This window comes from Portunus trituberculatus, chromosome 27, assembly GCF_017591435.1.
Source record: "Portunus trituberculatus isolate SZX2019 chromosome 27, ASM1759143v1, whole genome shotgun sequence".
Lineage (NCBI taxonomy): Eukaryota > Metazoa > Arthropoda > Malacostraca > Decapoda > Portunidae > Portunus > Portunus trituberculatus.
Genome location: NC_059281.1, coordinates 13,869,902 through 13,886,756, shown reverse-complemented (window position 1 = coordinate 13,886,756; position 16,855 = coordinate 13,869,902). Strand labels below are relative to the sequence as shown.

General features: G+C 44.9%; 1 protein-coding gene across 1 annotated transcript in view; it reads right to left on the bottom strand.

Moving 5' to 3' along the window:
• Window positions 1-246: 246 nt before the first annotated feature.
• LOC123509465 overlaps window positions 247-16,855 on the bottom strand; it is a 124,871-nt gene continuing 108,262 nt past the window's right edge. The window contains exons 2-3 of the mRNA XM_045263754.1: window positions 414-493; window positions 247-313 (exon numbers count right to left, since the gene is read on the bottom strand). Coding sequence (XP_045119689.1) covers window positions 247-313; window positions 414-493 — 147 coding nt within the window. The remainder of the gene's footprint in view (window positions 314-413; window positions 494-16,855) is intronic.

Below are 16,855 nucleotides of genomic sequence, written 5' to 3'. Positions count from 1 at the left end.
TTCTATACACATAAAGCTTAAATATTAGGTCGAAGTGATGTGCCCTTGTCCTTCAGAGGGCCCAGGGGATGGGAGGAGAGACTCAGAGGTCAGGTTAACAAAAAATAAGTAATGAAATACAACAGAATAATTCCACACATTTACATAAATAGGTTAATGTTGGTGATTGGTATGAACAAAAAAATTATTTTTATTTCTACAGATTGCCACTAAGATGCAACAATCCGCTGAAGACTCTGAACCCTGTCAACCTGTCCTGCTGTGTCTTTTTTCTTTATTTGCTCCTTGAACCTTGCTACAGTACTCTGTATACCTAGAGTGGTGGTAAGACACTTTTGGAATCAGTATTTCAAAGGCCTAAGGGATATTTTCTTAAAAATAAAAATTGACCAAAATAGCAAGAACAGACTTACCTGTAAGAGTTGTGGTGCGTCTCTGGTGGGCAGCAGGTGACGGTGATGGCTGTGGTGCTGTAGCCGGGACTAGGTGTTAGCTGGAAGTACACAGTTTGCTTTATTAACTACATTAGATATCGGCATAAGTTTACAACAGCACCATCAAATTACCATAAGTACACAAGAAGAAACTTTTGTTTTATAACTGAATGCGTTGCAAGAACTGCCAACATCAACTTAACCTCTCCTAGCTAACCTAACGAGGTATACTGTATCTAACCTAACCTTTTTCAACACATCAACCTAACCTATCCTAACTAACCTAACTTAACCTAACATTTTTTTCAACAATGTAAAGCTGTATTGCAGTAGTTACGTTGATAATTAAGATGATATTTATACCAAACATACATGTCACTAAAATGCCCCAAAGGTGAGCAGAAAGAAGCATCTGTTCGCTCGCTAAGACTTCGTTATTACCGACGCGCTACCGATAAGTTTCATGAATTCTGCCCATGTCAAACCAAAATGTACTGACCTATAGGGTGGGGCCGATAATCCGTGCGACGCTGCCATCTCTCTCTCATTACTTGAAAGAACACGGAATAACATTTCTTTATTCAGTTTGATGCATGGCATCGCTATAAAAGAAGGGACAGGAGACATGAAGATCTTTGCAGAGGATTATGCCATAGGTAAATTAAATACAGTAAAGGTGCTGGATATATATGTGAAAATAAGACTGATAATCTATATTTTGTTACGTCTTCTCGAGATACCCAGTCTAATAGAATGAGTGGTGGAAGGAAACATTTGTGTCGCCTGCTGTTTTATGGAAGAGTCACGAGAGTCTTAGAACGCTGCGTGTTGATAATAGTGTGATTAAAGAAAGAACCGTGAGTAGCATACGGTGAATATTTTGGTTGGAGATTGGCAGAATGGTGGGCCACACACTATGGGGCAGTACAATTTGGATTCAGTGTAGGAAAAGTATGGTTGGCGTTAAGAAATGTAAACAAGACCGACAACTTAGGAACCGTTTGAAAGAGACTACAATGAACCGTGATCTGCACCACTTCAACTCGGCCAGTGTTTACATGGGGGACGAGGTGAGACTGTTCCCTGACACTCCCGTCCTCCCACCCCCACCCCAGGCCTGTCACACTCTTCCCCTTCACCACTCAGCTGGGAGAGTGAGCGAAAAGGCATCATGATTATCTGTAATACTTCCTACGCCCATAAAGATGAATGAGACAATAAATCAACCTCTTACCTCATATATCTTCGTCTTCCGGCCCACCACCTCCACCATTGCCAGCCACACGTCCCCGCCACACACACCTCTGCTGATCCCGCCGTCACTCACCATAACTCCACCACACACCCTCACAGTCTTCATAACACAACAAACACTTCCATGCACCACTGTATCACCTCCGTAGCCACAAGATAGGAGTTGTTGTAGTGAATACGAGCTGTGTTGCATTTGTGAAACCTGGTTGTTTTCTGATATTTCCAGTGCTGTTGTTAGTTTACCAGGGTACAGTTTCTTGAGGAATGACTCTCCATTTAGCCTTAGAATTCATGGTGTTGGTATTTATATTCGTGATGATATAAAGGTTGGGAGAGTTTTCACTGATCACCCTAATACTATTGGAGTTTTTCTGCCTGGTTTTAGATTATCGGTTTTAGTTGTGTATCGTCCACCTAGTTATTCCTTTGTTGACAACTTGGCACTTATTTCATACATCCAAGCTTTTTGTAAGGATAAAGAAATTGTTCTTGTTGGTGACTTTAACTTGCCGTCTATTAACTGGTCTTATGAAGTTCCTTGTGCTGCTTCTACTGTTGAAGGTGAATTTCTTGAACTTTTTACCGTCTTAGGTCTCATCCAATGGGTGAAACAGCCTACTTTCCTCCGTTCAGACAATATTCTTGACTTAATTCTTACTACTGAAGATGACAGAATTTCCTATCTAATGCTTCTTGATCCCTTTCCTGGTTGCGACCACTTTCCTATTATTTTTGATTACTTATTCTGTTCTGCTGATTATCCTGTTACTAGTGGTTATGGTGATTTTAATTTCAATTTTTATAAGGGCAACTATAATCAAATTAATCTTCATCTTTTGGATATTGATTGGGACTCCAAGTTTTCTGGTCTTTGCACTGAGGAAGCATATTCTTGCTTTTTATCTTTACTTCAAGAGACATTTCTGAAGTTTATCCCATTGAAGCAGCCATTCAATCCCAAGAAACCTCCTTGGGCTAGATCTATCCCTAATTCCATTAAGAATAATAAAAGATTGGCTTGGTTGAAATATAAGGATGCTCGTAAAAAGTTTGGTAGATTGTCGCCGCTTACATTGAGGTTTTGGTATAATTTTAGAAATCTATCATTAGAGTTCGGCATTACTGTTCAGCAGTGTGTATCCAACTACGAAAAAACTCTGGTCTCCGATAGCTCAAATAATAAACGTTTCCACTCCTATCTCCGTAGTAAAAAAGTTCAGAGACCGACTATTGGTCCGTTGCGGAATGATGATGGTTGGGTCGATGAACCAGTGGATATGGCAAATAATTTTGCAACTGCTTTTTCGTCTGTTTTTACTCGTACTGAACTACCTAGTCCTTTTCCCTGGCATCAATGTGACAGTAAATTTATATTTAATGTTGACAGGTTTGACCTCTTCACCATTCAGGATTTTCTTTCTTCACTTCAGCCCTCAAGTAGTGCAGGTCCTGATGGTATTCCTTCTATCTTTTTTAAGAGATGTGCATCTTCCATAAGTTATCCTCTGCTGCTGCTTTATCGCAAATCCCTCTTAACTATGAGTGTTCCTTCACAGTGGAAAAGTGCAAATGTTATGCCATTATTTAAAGGTGGTGTTCATTCTGATCCCCTGAACTATAGACCTATAAGTTTGACTTCTGTTTGTTGCAAAACCTTCGAAAGAATTGTTGCTTCTCAACTCTCAGCATATCTAGAAAACAGTCATCTGCTTTCCCCTCACCAATATGGTTTCCGTTCTGCCCACTCAGTTTCCGACCAACTGCTATACACCTATGATTATGTTACCCAGCACTATGATAGTGGTTTGTCAGTAGATGTAATATTTTTTTTTTTTTGCAAGGCTTTTGATGTAGTGAATCATGCACTATTACTTAAAATGTTGGCTAGTATTGGTGTTGAAGGTTGCCTTTTAGGATGGTTGAGGGACTACTTGTTGGATAGGAAACTGAATGTAGTTGTACATGGCAGTTCGAGTCGCCAATTGAATGTCACTAGTGGCGTTCCCCAGGGGTCTGTGCTTGGACCTTTACTGTTCCTGGTTTATATTAATCATGTAGTCTCTCAACTAAGTTGCAAATTCTGTCTGTTTGCTGATGATCTAAAACTTTATTTAGCATCTTCCATCTCGTTGTCGGACCACCTTCATTCTCACATCAGTCTGCAAAGTGATATCAACCTACTCCATAGAACAAGTAGCTCCTGGGGTCTTGCATTCTCTGTTCATAAATGTGTTCGAATTAATTTTTGTAGGAATTTCAGAGATGCACCTGTTCTTCTGCCGTACTTTATTGATGACCAACCAATTAAGGATGTTGAGAATCACAAGGACCTTGGAGTTCGTGTGGATGCCTCACTTAAGTTCCACCTCCATGTTAGAGAAATTGCTAGGAAGGCTAGCGGCGTTGGGTTCTCTATCTTGAAGGGAACGGTCTGCAGATCTCCTGATTTTATGAAAACAGTCTTTATTTCTCACATTCGCCCCGTCATCGATTTCGCTTCTGTGGCTTGGTTCACTGGTTACTCTGGAGATCTCAAATTGCTGGAAGGTGTCCAGAGACGGTGGACCAAGAAAATTGAGGGATACCAGGATTTGTCTTATAGTGAACGTCTTGCTCAGCTAAATTTGTATTCCATTAAGGGCAGGTTGATTAGGGCTGACCTTATTCTGGTGTTCAAGATTCTGAATGGTTATTGCCCTCATCTCAGTCATTTGTTTGTAAGAAATTTGAATAGGGGTATAAGAGGTCATTCTCTTAAGCTGTTTATTCCACGGTGTAACACCGACATTAGGGCTCGTTTCTTTTCAGTTAGAGTCATTGACATCTGGAATTCTCTACCTGAAAATGTTGTCTCAGCTCGTTCAGTAGAGGCCTTCAAACGTCTTCTTCACCCTGCTCTTGGTCCAAGGCTGTATGATTTTGATTAGTTTTGTAGTCTCTTCATCTGTGTTCTCGGTAATCTGCCAACTGCCTTATTGAATCAATTTTCCATAAAGTACATTATGAGTCTTACCAGCTCATTACCCAAGCCATTTTGGTGATGCCAACATTAGCCAACCTCAAGCTTTAATTCAAGAACATCTTTTTGCATTTATGGTTGGAGGCATCGCTTGTTTCTAGATGGGGTTAAGCCCCATCTAGGTAGGTAAGAATCTAGGTAAGGATAAACAACAGAAGACAGGCACCTTGTGTTTTGATAAAATAATGCACTATATATTGTTACCTAATATACTTGCAGCAAAACCGTATAGAAACTACTATTACAAAATTTAAGTCTATTAAGAGAACATAAACAACCTACCTATGAATCACAGCCGTATGATATTGGAACCCCTCTCTATATTTAACCCATTCAATACTAGGATAGGTTTCCATATTCATTCTCGTTACTATTTGGTGATTTTCTATAGCTTCAGATACTCATGTTGGGATTAAGGTAGTGAAGACTGGCCATTAATCTTCTGACCTCCATAGACACTCGAATCATACCCAAAACTCAAGGTAAAAATGCGTCCCAGTACTGAAAGGGTTAAGGAAAAAAAAAACAGCGAATCTGCCTTTAACTCTAACCTACCAGCACGCCAGCCACTCCTAATAACACTAATCCCTACATTTCATCCTCATTTCTTACTCCTAAATTTAAATACAAGCGATAAAAATGCAGAAAAAAAAAGCTGGGTAGTCTTTTCCTTTATATTCACGCAGGTACAACACGCATGAACGGTTCTGCTGGTGATGGTAAAGAGGAAACGCCGTGCACTTTCAATTAAAGGCAATATATTTCATGTCACGTTAAGCAGAATTTGTGGAAGAGAGAAAAATAAGCCTAAACTAAGAATGAAGTGTGGAAACCGTGCCTCCTGAAACACTTCCTTGTTCCCTTAGCCACATACACACACACACACACACACACACACTCTCTCTCTCTCTCTCTCTCTCTCTCTCTCTCTCTCTCTCTCTCTCTCTCTCTCTTATCTCTCTCTCCTCTTCCTGTTATCTCGTCCTCCTCCTCCTCCTCCTCTTCTTCTTCTCTTCTTCTTCTTCTTCTTCTTCTTCTTCTTCTTCTTCTTCTTCTTCTCCTCCTCCTCCTCCTTCTAGTCCTCGTACTCCTTAGTCTCCCCTCTTACTTCCTCTTCTCTCTTCTTTGAACCCACGTTTTTCTACCTAATTCTTTATCTTTCTCCTCCTCTTCCTCCTCCTCCTCCTCCTCCTCCTGCTGCTCCTCTTAAGTCTTCTCTGTCTAAAAACGGGTTACTTTACTTTATCTTTTCTTTTTTTTTCCCTTTTCGTAAATTATCTCATACTGTTTCCAATCAGCACAATCTTCCTAATGCTTTACTTATTAATTACTGTGTTTGGGAAAGACTTATGAAGGTGTTCGGGGGGAGGAGACGCTGGGAAAGGGAGGAGGAGAGGGAGAGAGAGGTTGAGAGGAAAAAAAAAGTAGAGGAAAGAGATAATAAGACATGTTCAGTGAGGGTTGGAGAGAAAGAGGGAGAGATGGAGGGAATCTGGAGGTGACTTCCTTCCTAAGCTGTCTATAAAAGGTCAGGAGGGAAGATAAAAAAGATGGGAAGACGTGAAGGGGCGTGTAAAAATTATTGTAGTGGTTTTTTTTTCTTTTTCTTTTTCTTTCTTTTCTTTATCTTTGTATTTTTGCACTTCAAGTATGCTAATGTTTTCCGGATGTGCTGTACGTGCGTGCCTCCTCCCTCCTCCTCCTCCTCCTCCTCCTCCTCCTCTTCCTTTAATTCCTCCACCTCCTGCTGCTTCATTACTCGTGTGTGTGTGTGTGTGTGTGTGTGTGTGTGTGTGTGTGTGTGTGTGTGTGTGTGTGTGTGTGTGTGTGTGTGTGTAGGCACGTTCGGATTGGAATGAAATGGAATGATGATAGTTGGTGGTGGTGGTGGTGGTGGAGGTGGTAGGTGGGAGGGGACAGGACAACATAACCATCACCATCACAACCCTCACGTAGGAACCGGCGGTGTTGGAGGAGGAGGAAGAGGAGGAGGAGGAGGAGGAGGAGGAGGAGGAGGAGGAGGAGGAGGAGGAGGAGGAGAAGAAGAGAAGAAGTAGCAGAAGGAAATATACTAACAATAAACACACACATACACACACACACACACACACACACACACACACACACACACACACACACACAGGAAGGAGAGAATAGAAAAAAAAAGCTAATACGACTACGACTAAGAGGACGAGGAAGAGGAGGAGGAGGAGGAGGAGGAGGAGGAGGAGGAGGAGGAGGAGGAGGAGGAGGAGGAAGCAACAGCGGCGTCTCGTGCTGAATATTAAATTACCAGATCCACATCTTCTGACAAGGGAACAAACTTTGGTCCAACACAAGAAGTGAAGAAACTCAATATGCAAAGAAATCGTATAAGGGAAGCAGAGATCAGTAAAAAGAGGCGCGTGGAGAGAAGGTACTTTTGTGTGGGAGGGGAGGAGAGAGAGAGAGAGAGAGAGAGAGAGAGAGAGAGAGAGAGAGAGAGAGAGAGAGAGAGAGAGAGAGAGAGAGATTGTGGGTGATGCAAGATGAAAAGAGGAGGGGGAGAAGGAGATAGAGAAAATTATCTTATGGTAGAGGGAAGAGAGAGGGGAGGAAAAAGAGGGGAGGAAAGAAAAGGGGGAGGCATTAGCATTGGTGATGAGAAAGTATGATATGAGGAGGCAGGTGTCAAAGAGGAGAGAAGAAGAGAAGGAGAGAGAATGAAGAAAGGAGAGATAGAGAAAGAGATCGAGAGATGAAACAGAGAGCAAAATAATCAACAAAAGAAGAAAGAAGAAAACATCAAAAAGAGGAGGAGAAAAAAATGAGAAAAAAAGAGAGAGAGAGAGAACAAAAGAACACAAAGAAAACGATTAAAATAAAAAAGAAGAAGAGAAAGAGAAAGAAAAAAAAAAAGAAGGGGTCACATGGGTGGATGGGTGGATGGGTGGATGGGTGATGGGAGGGGAGGGATGGGAGGGGAGGGATGGGATTATAAGTGTGGGATGGGAGATACATGAACGTAGGGAAGTGGGGAGAACAATCTAGGGCAGTGGTGATGAGGTTGCAAAAGATGTGTTCAACTTGTCTGGAGGAGGAGGAGGAGGAGGAGGAGGAGGAGGAGGAGGAGGAGGAGGAGGAGAGAGAGAGAGAGAGTAGAAGGGAGATTGGAGAGGAGGAGTGCTGAGATGGAGTGGCTAGGGGTAGAAAGGAGGAGGAGGAGGAGGAGGAGGAGGAGGAGGAGGAGGAGGAGGTTGGGTGGGTGGGTGGGTGGGTAAGTAAATGGAGGGTTAAGGAAGGGAGGGTGGTGGCAGGGTCGTTAATAGTCGTGTGGTAGTTAATAGGAGGTGATTTTCTTTTTAAGGCCTCTGTTGTAATAGTAGTGGTGGTGGTGGTGGTGGTCGTGGTGGTGGTGGTGGTGGTGGTGGTTGTTGGTGGTCGTCTTGGTGTTGTTAGAGTGTTATATTGCAAGGCTGTTGTGGTTCTTCGTGATGTTGGTATTACTTAGTCTATTACTACTTCTACTACTACTACTACTACTACTACTACTACTACTACTACTACTACTACTACTACTACTACTACTACTACTACTACTACTACTACTACTACTACTACTACTACTACTACTACTACTACTACTACTACTACTATTACTACTATTACTACTATCAGCAACCAATTATTTTTTTATCCTCATCAAGTCAGCTTGTTTAATGAAGTTCTGTTCCTCATTTCTTGTTGCAAACGTTCCTCCTCTTCCTCCTCCTCCAATCTTCTTCCTCCTCCTCCTTCCTCCTCCTCCTCCTCCTCCTCCTCCTCCTCCTCCTCCTCCAAGCCTTGCAGCAGTGGCCGGCCGTCGCGCCTTGCCAGGTACTCATCCCAGCACAGTTTCCCTCTCACATCAACAGTTCTTGTGTGGTATCTCCCCATGATCTGAGACGCTACCCTTCCCTCCCTCCAGTCCTCCATCCCTCCGTCCTTTCCCTCCCTTCCCTCCAGTGCTGCCTCCGTCCGTCCGTAACTCCTACCTTCCTCCTACCTTCTTCCTACCTTCCTTCCCTCCCTCGCCTCCCCCGCTTCTCTTCCTCGCCTCTCCGCCTCCTTCTGCTCCTATCCTACCTTCTGCTTCCTTTCTGATATCTCCCCTCAAGCTTTCCTTCTCTCCTCTTTCAGTGTAGGGGAAGTGTGGGATGCCTTCTAGTTCCCTGTTTCCCCTCATGGTGCCAGTGCCTCGCCGTGCCCAGCCCCCGCCATGTTGTGCGTGTCTTTGCGTGTTCCAGCGGCGAACGGAACATTGTGAAGCGCTCCGAAGCAAAGAGGGAAGGTATGAACATGGAGAGAGAGAGAGAGAGAGAGAGAGAGAGAGAGAGAGAGAGAGAGAGAGAGAGAGAGAGAGGTGGCAGCATCAGCTACTATTAACATGCCACCAAGTCTGCTACCCCGACCCACCCCGCCCACTAGCCGCCCACTACCGCCACCATCACCACCCACACCCACTCCTCCTCCTCCTCCTCCTCCTCCTCGTATATACATACATACATACATACGCACACATCCACACTGACAACTAACACAAAACTTCGCCTTATTCCCGCTCACATCTTGGTCCGTGTCTGCTTTTGCCACCCCACTCCTTCCCTCCCCCGCCGCCCACTACCTTCCCCCACCCTCAGAATACCACCCACTTGCCCACCTTCCCGCCAGCACCCTCCCCGCAGCGGCCACCTCCCCTCCACCTTGTATAATCCACCAACACACATCGTCCACCGCTACTGATCTGCGTAACCCACCCCTCTCCTTGCCCACTCTCCCACCCACACCCACCCTGCTCTCTCTCTCTCTAGCATACTGTATTCTTATTTTTTCTCTAGTTCATTACAAAAAATCATATCTTTTAATCTCCCCATCTTAGTCTCTCTTTCTCTCTTTCTTTCTCTCTCTCTCTCTTACGTAGTCCTCCTCCTTCACAAGAAACGAGAGGAAACACAGACAAGCGAAGTGATTTTATTGGCAGTAGATTCCCACGTATTAGTTCCATCTCAGTTATTACCCACATGTCTCCCTCTGAACCAGGAGCCTCGCCACCCACCCGCCCGCCAGTCCATTACCACACTGCCTCCACTGTGACAGCCAAGAGGAGCAGGAGGAACACGCACAAAAAAGAACAGAGAGACAGGCAGACGGACACAGACAGGTAGATACACAAACAGACAAATAAATCAACAGGAAGACAGGGTAGATAGAGACAGTCAGGAGAGAGAGAGAGAGAGAGAGAGAGAGAGAGAGAGAGAGAGAGAGAGAGAGAGAGAGAGAGAGAGAGAGAGAGAGAGAGAGAGAGAGAGAGAGAGAGAGAGAGAGAGAGAGAGAGAGAGAGAGAGAGAGAGAGAGAGAGAGAGAGAGAGAGAGGTACTGTGGGCAAGGTGGAGATACGTCCCTTTTGCCCCAAAACGAAGGTATTACAACTAGTGATTGGCAAAGTGAAAAATGTGACGCGTGTGCGTGTGTGTGTGTGTGTGTGTGTGTGTGTGTGTGTGTGTGTGTGTGTGTGTGTGTGTGTGTGTGTGTGTGTGTGTGTGTGTCATGTCTACACAAGCCGAATCATGCACACTACCTTCTCTGCACCTTATCCACGTTCTCACCCACACGCACACCCACACCCACACCCACGCCTCCACATATCCACATAATATCCACACCCAGTCACACCTACACAGCAGCCGTGCCGAATTAATAGATAGTGTGTAGATTTACCTTGTTTTTTTTTTATTCTTCATTTGTATATTTGTGCTAATTCGTGTTTGTGTGTGTGTTTGTGTGTGTGTGTGTGTGTGTGTGTGTGTGTGTGTGTGTGTGTGTGTGTGTGTGTGTGTGTGTGTGTGTGTGTGTGTGTGTGTGTGTGTGTGTGTGTGTGTGTGTGTGTGTGTGTAGCTATGAAGATAAGAACAGTATTAGTAGTGGCCTTAATAATCTGCTTATCTTTATACAAGGCACAGATCTCCTAAAGGGATGATGTGTCAGGGAAGACAAGCATTACCACCACCACCACCACCACCACCAGAAGTAGTATTAGTAGCAGCAGCAGTAGTAGCAGAAGCACCATTACAACAACAACTACTACCACCACCACCACCACCACTGACATCACTACCAATTGGAGATACACATAAAAAAGATAAATAAATAGAAAATAAGATAACACATTCCTGGTGGGGCTGTCAAGGCAGTCAGTGTGCTGCATATGGACAGAGGCGCTGGTAGGAGGTAGTTGTAGCGAGCAGATGTGGAAGGAGGAGGGGGCGGTGGAGGGGAGAGAGACTAGGAGGGACGTGGTAGTGGTGATGGTGATGGTGATGGTGGTAGTGGTGGTGGGGTCCAGATGTGTTGGCGTGTGTTAGTGATGGAGGTGGTATGGAGAGAGACACATAGAGAGAAAGAAAGAAAGAAGGGGGCGTAGTAGAGGGCAGATAAATGAGACAGAGGGGAAGGACAGGTGTGTCTACAGGTGTGCACGATCGTAGTAACAGTTGCGTAACGGAGACAAATGATGGGATGGGAGCCTACAGCATATCAAACGAGCACTGGGGGAGGCTGCTGGCGGTGGACAGGTAGGCAGACAACAATAGGGCAGGTGTATGGGGAGACAGGTGTGGCGTAGGAGGGCAGGTGGAGGTGGAGGTGGAGGGACAGGTAAGTTGATGAGACCAGACACACAAGTGGGCGTCCAGGTATAAAGGGGGGGATAAGGAGGTAAAGAGAGGGGAGGAGAGGGATGGAGGGGAGAAAAGAGGGAGGCAGAGGGAGGTAGAGGGAGGTAGAGGGAGGAAGAGGGAAGCAGTTGAGGCAGGGAGGGAGGGAGGGTAGGGCAAACATGTTATCATTCAACAATATATGCAAATTACATATTAACCCAGATGCGAGGTTGCGCTGCGCTGACTCCCGCCCCGTGGACTGCGCTGCGCCACGAGACGATTACGACGCGTGGAAAGTTCGCTTCACTTCATTTTTTTTTTTTCTTATTTACGAAAGAGAAAACAAACTTAGGAAGAAAAGGACCGTCGCTGAGGAGAACAAACATACGAACTGGATAACGAAGCGAAAACGAAAACTTTATCGAATGTTTGAATATTACACATTTTTTCTCTTGGTGTTTTATTGTAGTGCTTCCTCCTTAGTGCAAGAACAAGCCAAACACACCACAGACAAACACCGCCAGCAAAACACCGGCAGAGCAAACAGTGTCACAATAACATACCAAACAACATCGACAAACAAAGCAACACCAAAGCAAACAAAGGAACGCCAAAACAAACAAAGGACAATGTAAACACCAAATATATAAACATCAAGATCACCACCAAACCAAACACCACCAAAACAAACCAAACTGACCGCTCTAAAGGAGGAGGAGGAGGAGGAGGAGGAGGAGGAGGAGGAGGAGGAGGAGGAGGAGGAGGAGGAGGAGGAGGAGGAGGAGGCGGAGGAGGAGGAGGAGGAGAGGAACAAGAAGAACAACAAAATGACAGCAAAAGCAACAACAACAATAATAATAATAATAATAATAATAATAATATTGAAAAAGAAAAAGAAGAAGAACAACAACAAGAACAAGAACAACAACAACAAGAAAGAAAGAAAGAAAGAAAAGAACAAGAAAAAGAGGAAGAGGAAGACCAAGGAAAAGAAAAGTACAAGAACAAGAAGAAGAAGAAGAAAAAGAGGAAGATATAAAAAAGCCCTCAAACAGACAAACAGACAGACAGACAGACAGACGGACAGCACGCGTCGGTAGGAATAACAGACAAACAGACAGACAGCTAGCACGCGTCAGTAGGAATAACAGACAAACAGACAGACAGCACGCGTCGGTAGGAATAACAAACAGACAGACAGACAGACAGACAGCTAGCACGCGTCAGTAGGAATAACAGACAAACAGACAGACAGACAGACAGACAGACAGCACGCGTCGGTAGGAATAACAGACAATCAGACAGACAGACAGACAGCACGCGTCGGTAGGAATAACAGACAGACAGACAGACAGACAGACAGCACGCGTCGGTAGGAATAACAGACAAACAGAGACAGACAGACAGCATGCGTCGGTAGGAATAACAAACAGACAGACAGACACAGACAGACAGCACGCGTCGGTAGGAATAACAGACAAACAGACAGACAGCTAGCACGCGTCAGTAGGAATAACAGACAAACAGACAGACAGACAGACAGACAGACAGACAGCACGCGTCGGTAGGAATAACAAACAGACAGACAGACAGACAGACAGACAGACAGCACGCGTCGGTAGGAATAACAAACAGACAGACAGACAGACAGACAGCACGCGTCGGTAGGAATAACAAACAGACAAACAGACAGACAGACAGCACGCGTCAGTAGGAATAACAGACAAACAGACAGACAGACAGACAGACAGACAGCACGCGTCGGTAGGAATAACAAACAGACAGACAGACAGACAGACAGACAGCACGCGTCGGTAGGAATAACAAACAGACAGACAGACAGACAGACAGACAGCACGCGTCGGTAGGAATAACAGACAAACAGACAGACAGACAGCACGCGTCGGTAGGAATAACAGACAAACAGACAGACAGACAGACAGACAGACAGCACGCGTCGGTAGGAATAACAAACAGACAGACAGACAGACAGACAGACAGCACGCGTCGGTAGGAATAACAAACAGACAGACAGACAGACAGACAACACGCGTCGGTAGGAATAACAAACAGACAGACAGACAGACAGACAGCACGCGTCGGTAGGAATAACAGACAGAGACAGACAGACAGCACGCGTCGGTAGGAATAACAAACAGACAGACAGACACACAGACAGACAGACAGCACGCGTCGGTAAAAATAAGACAAACAGACAAACAGACAAACAGACAGACAGCACGCGTCAGTAGAAATAACAAACAGACAGACAGATAGACAGACAGCACGCGTCGGTAGAAATAACAAACAGACAAACAGACACACAGACACACAGCACGCGTTGGTAGGAATAACAAACGAACAGACACACAGACACACAGCACGCGTTGGTAGGAATAACAAACAAAACAGACAGACAGACAGACAGACAGCACGCGTCAGTAGGAATAACAAACAAAACAGACAGACACACAGACACACAGCACGCGTCGATAGGAATAACAAACAAAACAGACAGACACACAGACACACAGCACGCGTCAGTAGGAATAACAAACAAAACAGACAGACACACAGACACACAGCACGCGTTGGTAGGAATAACAGACAAACAAACAGACAGACAGACAGCACGCGTCGGTAGGAATAACAAACGAACAGACAGACACAGACACAGCACGCGTTGGTAGGAATAACAAACGAACAGACACACAGACACACAGCACGCGTTGGTAGGAATAACAGACAAACAAACAGACAGACAGACAGCACGCGTCGGTAGGAATAACAAACGAACAGACAGACAGACAGACAGACTGCACGCGTCGGCAGGAACAAGATAAGGTGGTTTGAAATGTGAGCAGGCTGGTTGGTGGTGACGAAGGCAGCGGTGGAGGAAATAACAACAGCATTGGGCGCCATAGTCTTTGGGACCCGTACACCAATTAATCAACCCCGACGGTGGCGCAGGTGAGATTCAGGTGTACCTTTCTCCTAACTCACCCCTCGTTCACCCCTCTCTCTCTCTCTCTCTCTCTCTCTCTCTCTCTCTTGTGTCTTTTAGATCTGTTTTATTTTGTTCTTTCTCCTCTTCTTCCTTCATTCTTTCTTTACCCATTCTTATTGATTTCTTTTACTTCTTCTTTCTATTTCTTTTCTCTCCTCCTCATTTGTGCTTCCTCTTTTGATTTACCTTTTCTTCTATTTCTGTTTCTATTTCTCCTCCCTCTCCTCTTCCTCGTGTTACTGCTCATCCTCCTCCTCATCTTACTCCTCCTCCCCCTCCTGATCCTACTGCTGCTGGTGTACCCCTTGGCGCCACACACGTCCCTCACAGGCTGCAGGAGTGGCGGCAACAGCAGGGGAGTATTGTGCCACTAAACACGAGCGCCAAATACTGCTCAGCGCCCCGCCAGTTTCTCCTTGCCTTATACGCTGCCGCCGCCACCACCACCATCGCCATCGCTGCCACTACTGCTACTACTACTACTACTACTACTACTATTACTACTACTACTACTACTACTACTACTACTGCTGCTGCTGCTGCTGCTGCTACTACTACTACTACTACTACTACTACTACTACTACTGCTACTACTACTACTACTACTACTACTACTACTACCAGCAACATCATTTCTAATTTATTTTTTATGGGTCTCTCTCTCTCTCTCTCTCTCTCTCTCTCTCTCTCTCTCTCTCTCTCTCTCTCTCATTTTCTCAAGCAAAGATATCTCTCAATTCATTTAGAAAGAAAAAGAGAGAGAGAGAGAGAGAGAGAGAGAGAGAGAGAGAGAGAGAGAGAGAGAGAGAGAGAGAGAGAGAGAGAGAGAGAGAGAGAGAGAGAGAGAGAAGAGAGACAGACAGACAGAGGAAAGATAGCAGGAAGTAATGTATATACGTAAAAACCATCCTCCTCCTCCTCCTCTTCTTCTTCTTCTCCTCCTCCTCCTCCTCCTCCTCCTCCTCCTCCTCCTCCTCCTCCTCCTCCTCCTCTTCCTCCTCCTCCTCCTTCTATTCATCAAAGATCCTCAGTAATGACTAAATCTCTTCCCGCTGGGCTGACGGGAGGCGATCACTAACAACCAATTAAGAAGTTCGATTGAGACTAAAAGGAGTGGGAGGGAGGGCCGAGGGAGAGCAGGGAGAGGGCAGGGAGAGGGCAGGGGAAATGGCAGGGAGAAGGGCAGGGGGGGCGGGCAGGTGCGTCGCGGGGGGTTGCCAAGGAGTAAATAAAAGACACACGATAAGGATCATTAGCTCGAGAGAAAGGATGTGAAGGAGAAGAAGGAAGGAGGAGGATAGGAAGTTTGAGGAAGGATGTAAATGAGAAGGAAGGAGTGTAGGAAGGTAGAGGTTGAGAAAAGGGGATAGGGAGGACAGAATAAGAGGAGAGTAGTGAAGGAGGGACAAGAAAAGAAGAAGAAGAAGAAGAAGAAGGACATGTAAAAATAGAAAAAAAAGGATGCAAAGGACGAACATGAAAGGAATGACAATGATAATGAAAAATGAATCGAGCATCGAGAATACAAATGAGACAGGACAGAAAAGAGAGAGAGAGAGAGAGAGAGAGAGAGAGAGAGAGAGAGAGAGAGAGAGAGAGAGAGAGAGAGAGAGAGAGAGAAAGAAGAATAAGAGAGACAGACAGAGAGACAGACAAGAGCAATAAAAGCTGTGTACAATATTTATACGACGAAGAGCAAGAGGGATAATGTATGAGACAGACACTCATACAGACACACAGACACACATTGCTGACGGGAATAAGAAAGACTCCACAAATTATTTACAACACCAAGACGAAAAAGGAGTGAAGGATAATGGAGGAGACTGCAAACGAGGGAAGAAGGAAAATATGACAATAATGGAGGCAGAGAAGGAAACGCTAAGAGAGATACGCGACAGGAAATCACCAAAGCTAAAAGGGAAACAAGCGTGGTGTAAGATAGAGATAGGATAGAGACGGAAAACACATCATTCCTTAAAGCAGGTGCGGCGGTGATGACCCGACGCACCACCACTCACCACCGCTCACCACCCAGCGCGTCACCACCACACCTGAAGAATGCTAATCAACCTGTGGGACTTTCAATTAAGGTTTAGTTCCGGCACACCTGTACAGGATAAACACAACGCTCGCTTCTATCTCTCTCCTGTTGGCTTGTAATGTTCTCTCACTATTCAGCTCTAATTAACTTGATTTTTGAAGGTAAATTCTCGACGTATGATTTGTCACACGTTGATTCTCCTTCCCATGCTTATCAATCCTTCTCTCTGTTCTTTAGCTATGTTCTCTGTCACTAATTCCTAATCAATTTGCTAAGTTTTTGAAGGTAAACTTTCGCCACTTTTTCGTAAGGCACGTTAATTCTCCTTCCCTTGCTTGTCAATCCTTCTCTGCGGTTGATTATTTTTGTCCTCTAACACGACTCATTCTTAATCAATGTTACTAGGTTTGACATTTTCCCTTC